This window comes from Saccopteryx leptura, chromosome 4, assembly GCF_036850995.1.
Source record: "Saccopteryx leptura isolate mSacLep1 chromosome 4, mSacLep1_pri_phased_curated, whole genome shotgun sequence".
Lineage (NCBI taxonomy): Eukaryota > Metazoa > Chordata > Mammalia > Chiroptera > Emballonuridae > Saccopteryx > Saccopteryx leptura.
Window position 1 is genome coordinate 103,507,048 of NC_089506.1, and position 14,072 is coordinate 103,521,119.

At 45.3% G+C, this 14,072-nt stretch overlaps 1 protein-coding gene across 1 annotated transcript in view; it reads right to left on the reverse strand.

The window, feature by feature from the left end:
- The window catches only part of SIAH3 (siah E3 ubiquitin protein ligase family member 3), a 65,377-nt gene extending 52,095 nt beyond the window's left edge, over window positions 1–13,282 (reverse strand). Inside the window, exon 1 of the mRNA XM_066383719.1 lies at window positions 13,079–13,282. Coding sequence (XP_066239816.1) covers window positions 13,079–13,213 — 135 coding nt within the window. The 5' untranslated portion in view covers window positions 13,214–13,282. The remainder of the gene's footprint in view (window positions 1–13,078) is intronic.
- Between the last annotated feature and the right edge of the window lie 790 nt (window positions 13,283–14,072).

The window sequence follows — 14,072 nt, forward strand, 5'->3', positions numbered from 1 at the left end:
CTCCAGTTTTTATATTGTCTATGTTGACCAATGGAGCCAATTTTATGGATACCAAACAACCTTGAAAGTTTGAGTATTTGTTGATTTGTATTTTGCTATATAAATTGAGATATTTTCAATGTTTTTGTAACATAACCTAAAAGTGAAACTGTTTATCCTAAGTTATACTTCTGTGCTTTATATTGGCATGAATGTATTCATTTGAGACTTCATTTACATAAGAAAATTGCATGCTAAAACTGGTGGGAAAAAAAGACTTCTGTTCAATTACTTTTTGGTTGGTTATTAAGGTTGATTGTTTATATTTCAGTTATAATTCCATTTCGGTTCTGGGAGGGGTTGAATGTACCTTACACCTACTCTGCTTCCATCTTGAATCCCTGTCATATTCATTTTTAATGACTAGAGAAAAATGTGCAGACATCTGCTGTCCCAGAATGGCAGGTTTTAGTGCCTCCTGGATCGCCCAGCCATACTGTTGTTTGAAGCATCGCATCTGTCCGGCGTTGTGCCCTGGACCTCAGCAGCCCCGTCCTCCCTGCATTCCCCTTTCTCCTTCTATGTCCCTTTGGGAGAGCTGAGGTATATGAAGAAATCCATCTTATTAACTCTACACCCGGATAACAAAAATAAGATGTAGAGAATTTAAAAGACTCATCTGTTGGCTTTGGATAAGTTAATTGAGTCATGTACCATCTGGAAAATTTGTCCTTTCTCTGCATGACAGGGCTCTCTTTCTTTTATAATTTCAAACTCCCAGAGATTCCCCTCTAATTCACTAATCAAATAATGTCAGAGATGTTTCATGGAGACTTTCTTTTTTAACATGGAAAACAAATGAAGAGGACAAGGAAGGAAAAAAAGAAGGGAGAAGAGAAGGAAAGGAGGGAGGAAAAAGAAATCAGGGTTTACGAGGGCTCTACTCTGCTCCTGGCACTGGTCTCGGTACTTTTGCATATATTTGTCACATGTACTCCTCCTTAACTTCACATTGTACATCTCACTACAGATGAGGAAAATGAAGCTCAGAATAGTCAAGTAACTTGTCAAGGATCACACAGTTATATATATTGGAACTAAATTTGAAGCCACATCTGAGTCCAAACGCTATGATCTTTCCAGGACTTTGAGAGGTGTTTAAAGTACGCTCATGGAATTTTACTTTTCGGCTAAATTTCTGTCACCCATGATTAATGGGTGAAGTCCATACAATTAATCTGCTTGAATTCTTGATTTTGCTTCCATTTTATTTTCCTTGTCACGCCATTGTTGACCTCCAACCCCCTTTGAAAAGAGGCGTCATGTATTGTAGATAAGGCCAGCAGTAAAGAGCCATCGCTGCACACCATGGTCACGCCAGAGGGAGGCACAGTGCGGTGTCGTGTCACTCTCTCCCCTGACAGAGGGAGAAGCCAAGGTGAAATGACTGTTCCAGACCCCACAGGACTGGGCCAGACTGCAGAGAAAAGCTTAGCCTCTTGGTTCTGAGGAAACTTCCTCTGCCAAGTGTTTTCAAGGTGTGGGTGGTAAGTGCCTGGGAGCGCTCCTTTCTGCCTCTAATTTCAGATTCTTGGAGAGCCTCCTGTATCTGGCACTCACTACAGTTAAGCACACTGAGATGGGTCCAATTGGCATGTATTTAATTACCATAAACAGATGTATCACTTTGGCTTCAATGAGGCAGCTTCTTAATGTGCTCATCAGTGCTCCTGTGTGTGGGGATGCCGGGCAGGGCACAGGCATGGCAGAGGCACTATGGTGCCAGCGCCCGCACTGTTGCCTCCATGCCAACCCCAGGCACACTGTGGTGAGCAGATGTCATGGGGGACTGGGAATGGTGGCGATGGCACATCACTCATGTCTGAGGCCCTTTCTTCACCGAGTTCCTATAATCCCTTCCACTTCAGTGTCCCTGTGAGCCCGCTGCAGCTCTGTGTGACTTTCTCCAGTGTCAGGACTGGTGGGTGAGTCTCAGCTCCGGGCTTTACTTTGGTGACTCCCCCCGCAGCTCCTGGCAGAGTGTTTAGATGCTCTCTGATGTCAATATAAACCACATCCGAATTTCCCCAGCTTGCACACTGAAAACAAACCTGATAAACATCCACTTTCCTCCAATACACTCACCTCCCACATTGATGCCTCCCTCACTTAGTCCTTCCCATAGCAGTTTTGGAAAAAGAAAATATTCGAAAGACATTAGGGGAAGGGTTTACTAGAAACCAAAGTAGTAGAAGCTGAGTTAAATAGGGTAGAAAATGGTCATTAATTTTTTTTCCTCTTTGCTTAAAAAAATAAATTTACTAATAGAGTATGGCAACTAATGAGAAAGGAAATTTAAAAGGCCTGTGGATTTCTCAGAGAACAGCTGTGACATGGTGAGAACCACATTCTCTTAAAGGACATATTTGCTTTGGTATAAAAAGGTGACTTTTTTTTTTCTCTTTTCACAGAGAAAAAGCTACCTGATTAATGCTATCCCAATGCATAGAGAGCATTTGCATTTCTGATGCTGTCAACTAGCTCCCATTGTCATTGAGAAGCCAGTCAACCACAGGTCCCAGATTTGGGGATCACTGCTAATTTCAGAGGGTTTGGCCACTTGTCAAAGAACTAACCCATTTAAAAAAAAGAGTACAAATTTCTTTTTCTGCAGGATAATTTTGAGTCAGTCATTTAGGTAAAGATGTTGCAAAGATTCCCCTCAAGTATTTTATACAAATCATAATTTTTAAGCCTGAATTTGGACAGTTTGGCTCTTTGTAGAAGCTTCCAGACAGCCAATCCTGTGATCAAGAGGGAGAGACAGCATGACAGAGAGGTTAAAAGCACCAGCTAAACTCTACCACTCACTGAGTGTCTCCTTGCCTGAGTTACTTAACTTCTCTGTGCCTCAGCTCCCTCCTGAGTAAGGTGGGGCCAGATGGATGGCATTGTGCTTTGGATGTTTTAAAAGGCAATTCATTCAGGTAAATTACTTAGCACAGCACTTGGCACTTAGTAAGTGTTCAATTAACATTAGCTAATAAAAAACATACACCTACATGGCCTTCATCTGAGTTCCTCAAAAGTCGAGCTTGAGACACGGACTTCAGTGCAGGAGTTTATTTGGGAGATGATTCCAGGATGCAGGCAGGAGGAACAAAGTGGTGTAAACTGCAGGGCTAGGTTCCATGGGCAGCTCAGAGAGGCCTGCATGCCTCCCGGGGGGGGGGGGGGGTCCCCCAGCAGCTGGAGCATCTAGTGTGTGCGCGATGTATATACACACAAGGGTGGATAAAACAGAGTCCCAGATCAATATTGTTAAGTGAAATATAATACACCCAATATTAGTCCTTATGGCCAAGCAAGTTGGCTCACTTGTCTATTGTGAAAACAAACACTAAGGGATGGCATATCAGTAAGTGCTTCGAAGCACGGGGTTTTAATTTAAAAAGATTCCGCCACAAAGAGCTGTGAGACATAGAGCAAGCTCCTTCTTTTTCTGCTTTTATATTCTGTATAATAGAGAATGATAATAATATACCACTTCCTAATGGGAGTCAAATGCATAGCATTTAACACAGTTCCTGCACATAGCATGCCTTCAGTAAAAGGTAGTCATTTTGCAGTCGTTCTTATCATCATCATTATTGTGTGCATAACTGAGACAGTAGAAAACTATTGTCAGAGGGTATCAGGATGTATAGCCAGCTTACCTTAATAAAAGTAACAATATACCCCTATTTCTAAGAAGGGAGCCTGAGGTTCTGAGGGGTTGTGGGCCTCAGATTTCCCAGCACATCCTTGGTGAGGTTGTGTTGAGCTGAGGGGCCATGGTGTCTGGCTGCAAAGCTGGGCAGATGGCTAGGCTTGCTGGCCAGCCTTTTGTAAAATTGCTATTGATCTGGATTTGCTTCCATCTCTGTGGGAGCTTCCTGATGCCAAGCTAACCCTGTCTTCTCTCTCCAAGCACCGTCTGCAATGGCCTTTCTCCTCCATAGAGGACACTGTCTGGTTTTGTCCTGGGCGGTCCAGCCCTATCTGGTCCAAAGGCCACTCTCTCCTGGCTGAAGTTCCTAGTGTGGCAGCTGGAGACAGCCCTGCAGCACACAGCTCTCCCTACTGATTATGGATTTGTGATAAAAAATACATTAAAGGACCAAGAAATGATTGAGATACAGCACCTTGCAAGGAAAACTGACATTTCCAGTTAGACCACAATTTTCAGCTAAAAAATGCTAGACTGGTTTTAAATCTGTTTTCTGATTTCTCTTTCATCCTGGGCCCATGGTCAAGGTGAAAATGTAACATTTTACAGCAGAGCTTTATCCATTCTGTTATTTGAAAGTCTGGGGTTATGGCTTTATGGTCTTGGTGACTTCACTAAGAACTTCATCTTTGTCTTTGCTATGTATGTGTGCCAGCACTGGAGACACAAGAATATTTGCCCTTTTAATGCCCACTGTTGCCCCACTGAATTACACCCTGCCAAGTCCCTGAGCATCAGCGCCTCCTGCGAAGATGTCCAGCACTGCCACGTGCCGGCCACTATAATAGCAGCGTCTTTAACCAACGCCCCTCTCCCCCAGCAGTGTGGTGACACAGATAGAGCAGTGGATTCCGCCCCTCATCAGCTGTGACCTTGGGCAAGTCGCTTCATCCCTTTGGGCCTCATCTGTTAGACCACAACCTAGAACAGGAGCATCACTCTGGTTATCTGAGCTTGAACCTAATTTGTTCAAAATCATGGTCACACATTGACAGGTCCTTTCACTGCTGACTGTTCCCTCTCTTACCTTCAATATCCAGTTGGAATTGGAAAACTTTGGTCTAAAGAACCTTAGTCATATCTTGTGCATCTGGTAATATCTCTAGGGAACTCCCCTAAATAGCCACAGTGGCTACCATTTATGGAATATTTATTACGTGCTAGGTGCTATACTAAGCACTTTATGCATACATATTATTTATCTTCACAACAATCACTTTGCAGGTGAAGAAATATAGGCCCAGGGAGGTCAAAGACATTACTCAAGGAACACGATAGCATTGGATTCAAACCCAGATCTGTCTGATTCCAAAACCCATACTCTAGACCAGTGGTAGTCAACCTGGTCCCTACCACACACTAGTGGGCATTCCAGCTTTCATGGTGGGTGATAGCGGAGCAACCAAAGTATAAATAAAAAGATAGATTTAACTATAGTAAGTGGTTTTATAAAGATTTATTCTGCCAAACTTAGCGAAAATCCGATATAAAGTACTTGGTAAGTAATTATTATTATATGCTTTAACTTGCTGTAACTCTGCTTTATAAATTTTATAAAGTAAAGTTACTTCCCTACTTTATAAATCACCATTACTGTGGAACCGGTGGGCGGTTAGAAAATTTTACTACTAACAGAGATACAAAAGTGGGCGGTAGGTATAAAAAGGTTGACTATCCCTGCTCTAGAACCTCATCTAGACTATTACTCCCAGGCCTATGCTCCCCCTCAACTGCGTCCTGATTGGAGCAGTCACAAACTGGGGAGGAGGATCTGTTCCTCTCTAGTCTTTCTTCCTTAGTGCCGGCGACTGGCCTTCCCAATCCTCTGCGCTTTGGATCCTGTACTGCTATTCAGAGATCACTATTGTCCAAGGAGGTTGGCATCTCAGAATCACCATCAACTGTGTGTGTGCGTGTGCATGTATAGAAACAATTCAGCTGGACTGCGGGGGACCTAGGCCCATGGCCTAGCCTTGTACTTTAAAAAATTCTCTAATGACAGGTGGGATCCAGGACCCTCCAGATCAGATGCCCCTCACAGGGCCACGAACCTGTGTGCACACTCAGCTGCTGCTAGTGAACAGAAGTCATGCATAAGTCATGAGGGGCTAGTTGCAGGTTGGTGGAGAAGGGGACTGATCTGCTTGGTTGGCCCCCACCTCAGTGACTGACAGGGGGCCCTACTCTTCAGCCCTTGTCCCAACACTGTTCTCCCCAGACCCAGCCTTCCTCCCATTGGACCGCTGGGCTCAGAACCCAATCAGGATTCAGCGTTTTCTTTGAAATTTGGCATTAAGGACAAATCTGACTTTTATATAAGGCAAGAGACTGTTCTATTCAAAATTCTCTTCAAGGCCAAGAGCAATTTACATACCAAGGAACAGCAAGGGCTGGGCTTGTAGGGAGGGGGGAGAAAGGCAGAAAGATGGGCAGGTGCGAGCGTGGGGAACGGGCGTCAGCTTTCGGGGAGCCGCTTTCCCTGTAATGACCCTGTTGACAATAACTGCTATTTATTGACTCTCCTCTGTGGCAGACATTTTCTTTATGTGAGCTTGTTTAATCCTCACAGCTGCCGTAAAATGTGGGCATTATTTTCTCCCTTTTATCAATGAGAAAATGGAGCCTCCAAAAGGCCGAGTCATTTGTTCAAAGTGGCACATCAGGAAGTGGCACAGTCTGAATCTGAATTCAGGACTGTCTCTCCCAGTGCCCTGGTCTCCCCCATACCCACTGCTTCTCTCTGTGTTGATCTGGTGGGTTTACAAAATATGCACCAAGGCAGCTAAAAGTAACACAAAATAATATGGAATATAAGCTGTAATTGAAAAATAAATTTGAAAATAAATAAAATAAAATAAAATATGCACCAAGGGCAAAATATAAAGCACCACGCTTTCGACTGTGTATCTCATTATCAATTGATTTTTTAAATATGATGTGCATGCATTCATGGGAATTGTATTATTTTTTAAAGTTTGAAAAAGGAAAAGAAAGAAAATTTATGGAGGGGTAGGAGGATGGAGGAGTAATAAGGTACAGGCTCTAATTTGTTAAGAAAATGTGGGTCTGGTGAAGGGGAAATGGTGGGAGTGTGAGGTACAGCCCATGGGGTCGTACTGCTGGCCCAGGGCAGACTGATGGGGCACCAGGAGGGGCCCTGGGATTTCCTGCTCTTACAGAATATGCTCACTAAAGACCATTTAGTTCGGGCTAATTTGAAGGCAGCCCAGGGCAGTGCAGGGAATGTAGGTTAGTCATTAGGAGACCTAAATGTTGGTTCCAATTCTGTCAGGAAATAAGTTGACTTTGCAAAAGTCCTGTAGTGGGTTGATGGTGGCTCTCCAAAACATATGGTCACATCTCTCTTTTTTTCTGTTTTTCCCCCAATCCGGTCACATCTTAATACCTGGAACATGTGAGTATTACCTCCTATGGCAAGAATGACATTAGGCTCTTGAGAGGGGCAGTTTACCTTGAATCTTTCAGGTAGGCCCTGAATGCAGCAATCTCATGCATTCTTGTAAGACAGACACATAAAGCAGAGGACACACAGAGCAGACACTGGCATGATGTAGCCACAAGTCAGAGAACAGAGGGAGCCACTAGAAGCTGGATGAAGCAGGAAACAGATTCTTCCAGTGGCCATGCTGACACTTTGATTTTGGACTCCTAGCCTCCTGAACTGTGGGGGAATACAGGCTTCTAGTTTTAAGTGTGTGGTGATTTGTTTTAGCAGACACAGAAAACTAACACAAGTCACTTCCCCTTTCTGGTCTCAGTTGCCTTGGCTGTAAGATAAGATTTACCCTCTGACATTCTCCCCATGGGAGGGCAGGTCTCCATTCTTTAGGTTGACCCCTTCTGTGTGACATTAATGTCTAAACAGGTCAACTTTTCCCTTTGGGGGAACAGAACTGGTCAAATCAAGATGACTTTGCTAAGGGTAAAACACCTTCACAGACAGTTAATTTTTTTTTCTTACTGTTAATTGCTAGAAAAATATTCAGTCTCACCCCAGGGAAGCCATCCTAATAACTTTGGCCTCTCTGTGCATTTCAAAGAAAGCTTTCCGTATCTGCTTTCTAATTTCCTCCAAACAGCCCCTGCAGCTTGAGGGAGCATGGTTAAAGGAGTTCCACAAAATTTGCTTTGGGGCTGCTGGGTAAATGTGGTTCACAGGTAATCGACTCACCTCGTCACAGGGCCAGCGTCAGCCTCCTCTGCGACTCCATCACTAGCAGTTCACCGAATGAGTGCTCGGGGCGCAAGGCATCCAGTTATGTGACTCGAGAGTCTCATTTGCAATTACCACTAACCAGAAAAGCCCCATGACTGCTCTGTGCCCACAGGGTGGAGTATCATACAATATTCACAGAAACCAAAGGGTTGGAAGAGGCCGCAGGGGAAAGCCTTTGGAATTAAGCTCGGAGAGTGAGCACCACCGGCTTTGGCCCCTCCCTTATCCTTTCTGCCCGCAAAGGTGCTAATGAGCTTGGAAGAGCCTGAGGCCTGGGCAGCAGGAAGAAGAGGGTATTATTTCCAGAGGATGGGAATGGGACCCTGGGAGAGGGCTGTGTCAATAAGAACTGAGTAACCTCCACAATTCAATAATCTTGTCGGAGCCTTTTACTGCTTTAACAAGGTACTCAGGCTGAGAACTCCAAAGGCCATGTCTACATCTCTAAAAACCATGCCCAGGTCTTTCGCTCACGTTTGGCTGCCTGCTGCGACTGTGTCAAGCGGAGTTAGTAGAAGCCCATGGCCCATGAGATTTCTGAAGATTTATTCCATAAACAGTAGAGGCAATGTTTGGCTTTGCCACACATTCCTCCTCAGCTCAGTCCTTTGATGGTTTCCCTCTTCCTCCATGTACCACACCCCCATCCATCCCCAGCGGAGGCACTCAGCACACTTCAACCACAAAGTATAGTTTTAGAATGAAGGGCATGCGGATGCTTCATGAATGCGGTGAATGAAGAAGCAGAAGGCAGCAGTCAAGAACACTGGCTCCTTGCTTCAGGTACTAGTACTGAAATGTCCTAATTTTAGATTTAGTATGTCAGGCACTTAAAGCCACTATTGTCACATATGCCCCTCCCACCACCGTGTGTGAATGTGTGTGTGTGTGTGTGTGTGTGTGTGTGTGTGTGCGCGCGCGCGTGCGCAGATGTGTACAAACACAAGGTGAACAGGTTACAATAGAGAAAGCTCTGGGAAGGCTGGACGGAGGTATGAATAACCTCCCAGAAGAGGTGGAGAGGTTACACCTTCAGGCCTAGATGCTGGGGAGGGCACTGTGGGTCTCAGCAACAATGCTGATACAAGCAAGGGCCTTTCGGAAGCTTGTCAGAAAGATTTTTCTAGCCCTCTTTCAAAAACTGGTTTATCAAGGCTGTGGTTCAGAGGAGGAAGTTGCCCAGATGGCCTCAGCTCAGCTACTACTACCTGCCCGGGAAGGGCTGAGGACTCACCTCAGAGGGGCTGTGGCTGTCACTACGGACCGTTCCCTGCGGATGCCTGAGAGCAGGAACTGGACAGTCCACCCCTCAGAGGGCACTCAGGAGATTGGGTAGAAGAGGGGAGGACTGCCCAGGGCAGGGCATTATACAAGCAGCTAGTGTAGATGGGAGAGGTGCTGGGGGAGAAAGGCTTTTGGGTGTGGAAATAAGCAAAAGACACAAGGGAGAAAGGAGTGCTGAACCCAGACAAGGAGCTGGAGCCCCAACTGGTGCCAGCCAGAGACCCATGGGCTGCACCTGAGTAACTGCAGTGAATGAAGAAGCAGAGGGCAGCAGTCAAGAACACTGACTCCTTGGCAATGGTCACTTTCATGGCGTAAGGAGCGTAAGTGGGAGGCATCGTCTGTGCAAGGAGCCCTCCCTACAGGCAGAGACAGACCGACAGATGCAAGGCAGCACAGAGTGTCCTTTGTAGTTCACAGTGACAGCTCTGCTATATAAAGATCCACCCCCTAACTGGGACTTGCTTAAAGCAGAGGTCCCTCATATTCTAGGCTGGCTACACTAAACATCCCATTTAATTAGGGTGGGATTTAGGGGTGGAATGACTTTAACCAGGGTGTCTATATTCCTAGGAAGTCTCCTGCCTTCCATTAGAAGGAAAAGCATCAGCTTTGAAGGAATCCTAGGTTACTGACTAATCGCCATAATAAGATTGAGAACGAAGGTGACCTATACAAGCATGATAAATACAGGATTTTCTCTGCTCAGTAAATGAATTTTGATTATAACTCAGCACTTGCCTCAGTTCCTAAAATGCTGTCAGCATTCTCAGCAAAGCCCGGGAAAGGACAGAGTGCAGAAATGCTTCCACAAAACAAAACAAAACAAAACAAACCCAACACAGGCTTCCCAGCCCCTTATGTAGCTACATGCCACCTAGAACATTGAAAGCAAGGTTGCAGCTTCCCTGTCTTTAGTCACCATTTCATGTACCAGCTTGTCATACAAAGTGCGAGGACCACCACAGATCAATAGCTATTCTGTGTTAACATTGCTGCAGCTTTTTTTTTTTCCTTTAAGAGAATATTTTTTCCCATGTGGATCACAGCTCATTATAACCCAGGCATATTTCTGTGGTCTGTCTCTGGAAATTATACTTAGAAGGAGCACTTTCCTTTTGAGGTTTTATGTGCTTTATAATATAAGTGATGGGACCAGCAGTGCTCCTATGGAACTGTTTGTTTAAAAGCTCTGCAAACGACCATTAGCACTCAGGTTTGAGAAGCGGGTAAGTTTTACCTGATGCAGCACCTGGACCTTGGATGAGCACAAGGTGCTTATCGAAATCTCCACCGAGGTAGTCTGGGCTGCAGAGGTATCTGCCTGGCACAGCCTTTGGGAAGCTTGTTTGTTCCGTGGCACCCCTGGTTGCATTAGCAGCACTCAACTTGCTTTGCTTACCTGCGGTGATGCTCATCTGAGCAAAATCTCTTAAGCGGTTTTTTATGGGAAGTGAAAAGCCAAATGAGAATGTATTTGAAAAAGTAAGCCATGAGAAATAGCCTCTCAAAGCATATATCACTTATTATTTTTTTTAGTGCTTATATGGTTTCAAAATTGGCTAATGGCTTTAAGTGACAACTTTTGAAGTTTCTAATGAATCCCTACATATTAAGTACAATAACGTGTGTGTGTGTGTGTGTGTGTGTGTGTGTGTGTGTGTGTGTGTGGAGTGGTATAAAGCATATCTTTTTCAGCCTTTCAGAACTGCAGAGGAGACAGGATAGGTATTTATATGTTCATTTTGATAGTGAGGAAAGGCTCAGAGAGGTTAAATCTTTTGATGTCACACAGCTGGTCAGAGCTGACCCCTGGCCTTCAACCTGACTTCGGACTCCTGGGTTCGGCAGCAGGGCTACTTGTCAATATCCAGGCACATCACTGAAAAGTACGCACAGCGCACTGAGCCCCACACCAGGGGCTGAGCTCCTCTCTCCTCCTGCATCATCAGCTGTAGTCAATGAATCATATAAATTCAAACTTCAGAAATGCTAAATCTCATAAACAATTTTTATATGTATTAAAATGCAAAACAGGAGTAAACAAAATTTCTTGCCACAGGGAACTAACTAATGTAAAGTGACAAAATAATGGGAGTTTCAATGCATTCTCAAAAGTGACCATGAAATGGAATTCAGAATCATATTTCACTATGTACCTCATACAATTGCTTTGCCAAGGATGACTGCTGGTGAATTCTCATTTACAAAACTAAGCCACAAAGAAAAAAAGAAATAGTGAAATGAGGGGAAAGAGAGAGAGAGAGAGAGAGAGAGAGAGAGAGAGAGAACACAGGGAAGAGAGAGGGAGAAAGGTTGCATGAGCTGGTGTTAGTCATAGCTTGGCACTGCAGAGAGCCAGTTCATGAGAGCAGTTCTAGACCAGTCCATCACCCCTTCAACCTAGCACTGGCCTTGGCAATGGCCCCAGGGGCTCCTAGCAGCTGTCCCTCCTAGGGACTTGCAGAAATTGGGGTGTGGGAGGCACCCAGCGGCATTGCCCTGCAATGATCTGAGTAGAGTCTAACTTCTTACAGGAGTTTATAAAGTGATGAGCAACAAACACCCCTTCCTGCCCAAGATCAGAAGTCAGAATCATAGATCTATCTTCATAGAGATTATTCTAGCACTCTCTCTCTCTGTAGACGTGCCCTTCCCTCTGTTACTCAGCCCTGGGTATAGCGAGGCCAGGAAAGCAACTCCAAAGGAGTCCATTCTTTATTTTTGTACAGAGTTATGGTGGCGGCTCAGTTTCACATTTGGGGAGTTCAGCTGTGCCCCCGCCCCTCCACTAATGCACAGCCTTCCCGTCCTCTCTACCACTAGTGGTTCTTCATTCATTTCCCCATCAGTCTTGGCCAGGATGTGGTGCAGTCCTCCAGGATCCCATATTTGGGCTGTTGTTTTTTTTTTTTAAAGCATTGACCTGAAGGCACAAATGCAGAGGCAGCGGCGCCAGACGCGCAGCCGGGAGGCCACAGGCAGCACAGCACCGGCAGCCGCCTGTGGTTAGTCAGACAGGAGCTCGGAGCCGGTTTCATTATTAGACAACTGACGCAAATCTGCCTGCTCTGCTCCCCAGAGCGCCGAGCCTGGGGAGAAGGGGTGCGGTGGGGGAATCTAGCTCGCAGGAAGCAGAGAATACTGATTCTCTCTCTCTCTCTCTCTCTCTCTCTCTCTCTCTCTCTCACACACACACACACACACACACACACACACACACACACACACACACACACACACACACTCACACTCACGCCGAGTCTGAGCACAAGGAAAAACACTTTGTAGACAGCCCCCTCGCCAGTTCCCAGATCCCTGTCTGGGGATCTGGCTGTTCCTGCCTACCTTACTTCAGCGATAGCAGGAGGGGGCTTTCAAAATCCACACGCTTGCATGCTTTTGCAAACACATGGGGCAGACTACAATTTAGTTAACTTTTCAAATCCTGTCTACTGAACGCTTACCCACAAATATTCGAGTAGGTGTGGGGGGGACGCCCCTACTCCATCCACCACTCCTCTTCTGACCCCCACCACACTCTTGGGCTGACAGCTTGGAGGAAAGAAACTAGACTGTCATGACAGTTGCTCTGGCCAGTCAGGGAGAAAGCACACACACTGTCACAGAGAGTACCAAGCCACTGAGAGAGCGAGAATGCAGCCACTCTGAGTCCCAAACACGGTCCCAGCACCAGCCAACCCGCCTTTGCCAGGAGCTCCGTGCACACACTGCAGGGTCACTGATGCCCGAGGAGAAAGGGCTTGAACCCCAGCGACGTGAATATAAAACCACAGAGAACAGCTCACCTTTAGGTTGTGCGTGGGGTTTACCACACAGACAAGTTGCCCAGCGGCGGAGAAAACCCGTTTAGCCTTGTAGTGCTGAAAGCGGAGGTGAATGAGATCTAACACAGCTCCAAAGCACTGGGTGAAGAAAAGCATCACAACTTTTGGGGGGTCGTTGGCACAGGAAGGCAGCAGGGGCAACTGTAAGTCCGCGGGCTCTGGAAGGAGTGCAGTCTCCGAGACACTCGCTCCAGACCGGCTTACCGTGCCTTCATATTCATCATCAAAATAAGACGGTTGGAATCTTGCAGCAGTGAGGCGGCCAATCAAAAGGACAGAAGTGTTATCCTTGAGGTGCAGAGACAGCCAATAACAAATGCCTCCCCTACTGAAACTCCCTGATGAATTGAGCCTGGCGGAGAATGTATTATTGAACATTACCATAGATCAGCACATTGCATTTATCTTGTGATTACAGCCAACCGTACATAATGCCAGGGAGATAGGCTGACAAAATTGATTGCTTAATGTGTCTCCATTTATTAATTGACTTAATTTAACACGAGAGCTTTCTTAATGCGTTGGCAAAAAACGTAAAGCGTTTAAACCTCCAAATAGTAAAAGAGCCTATTCCAAAGTAGGCAGATGGATAATGCAGATCGTGGCTCAGTTCACCAGAGCTGCTTGGGAGAAAATCAAATATTACAAGACTGCTCTGATTCCAGATAAGGACTTGGCAGGGGTAGAAATGTGCATCTTTTAATCTTGCACTCTGCAATTTGAGTTTCAGCCTCTTGGAAAAATCTTACTCTCCTCTCTTAAAAAAAGAAAAGAAAAGAATCCTGGACAAGAAAAACAAACAAACACAATATATATACCTGTATATATCTCCATATATACATATATATATATATCTCCATAATACTGTAATTACTGAAGCCTGAAAATATTAAAGCATAAAAATTCACGGAGTATGCTTCTAAAAATAATGAAATCCCTGATGCATGAATGCACA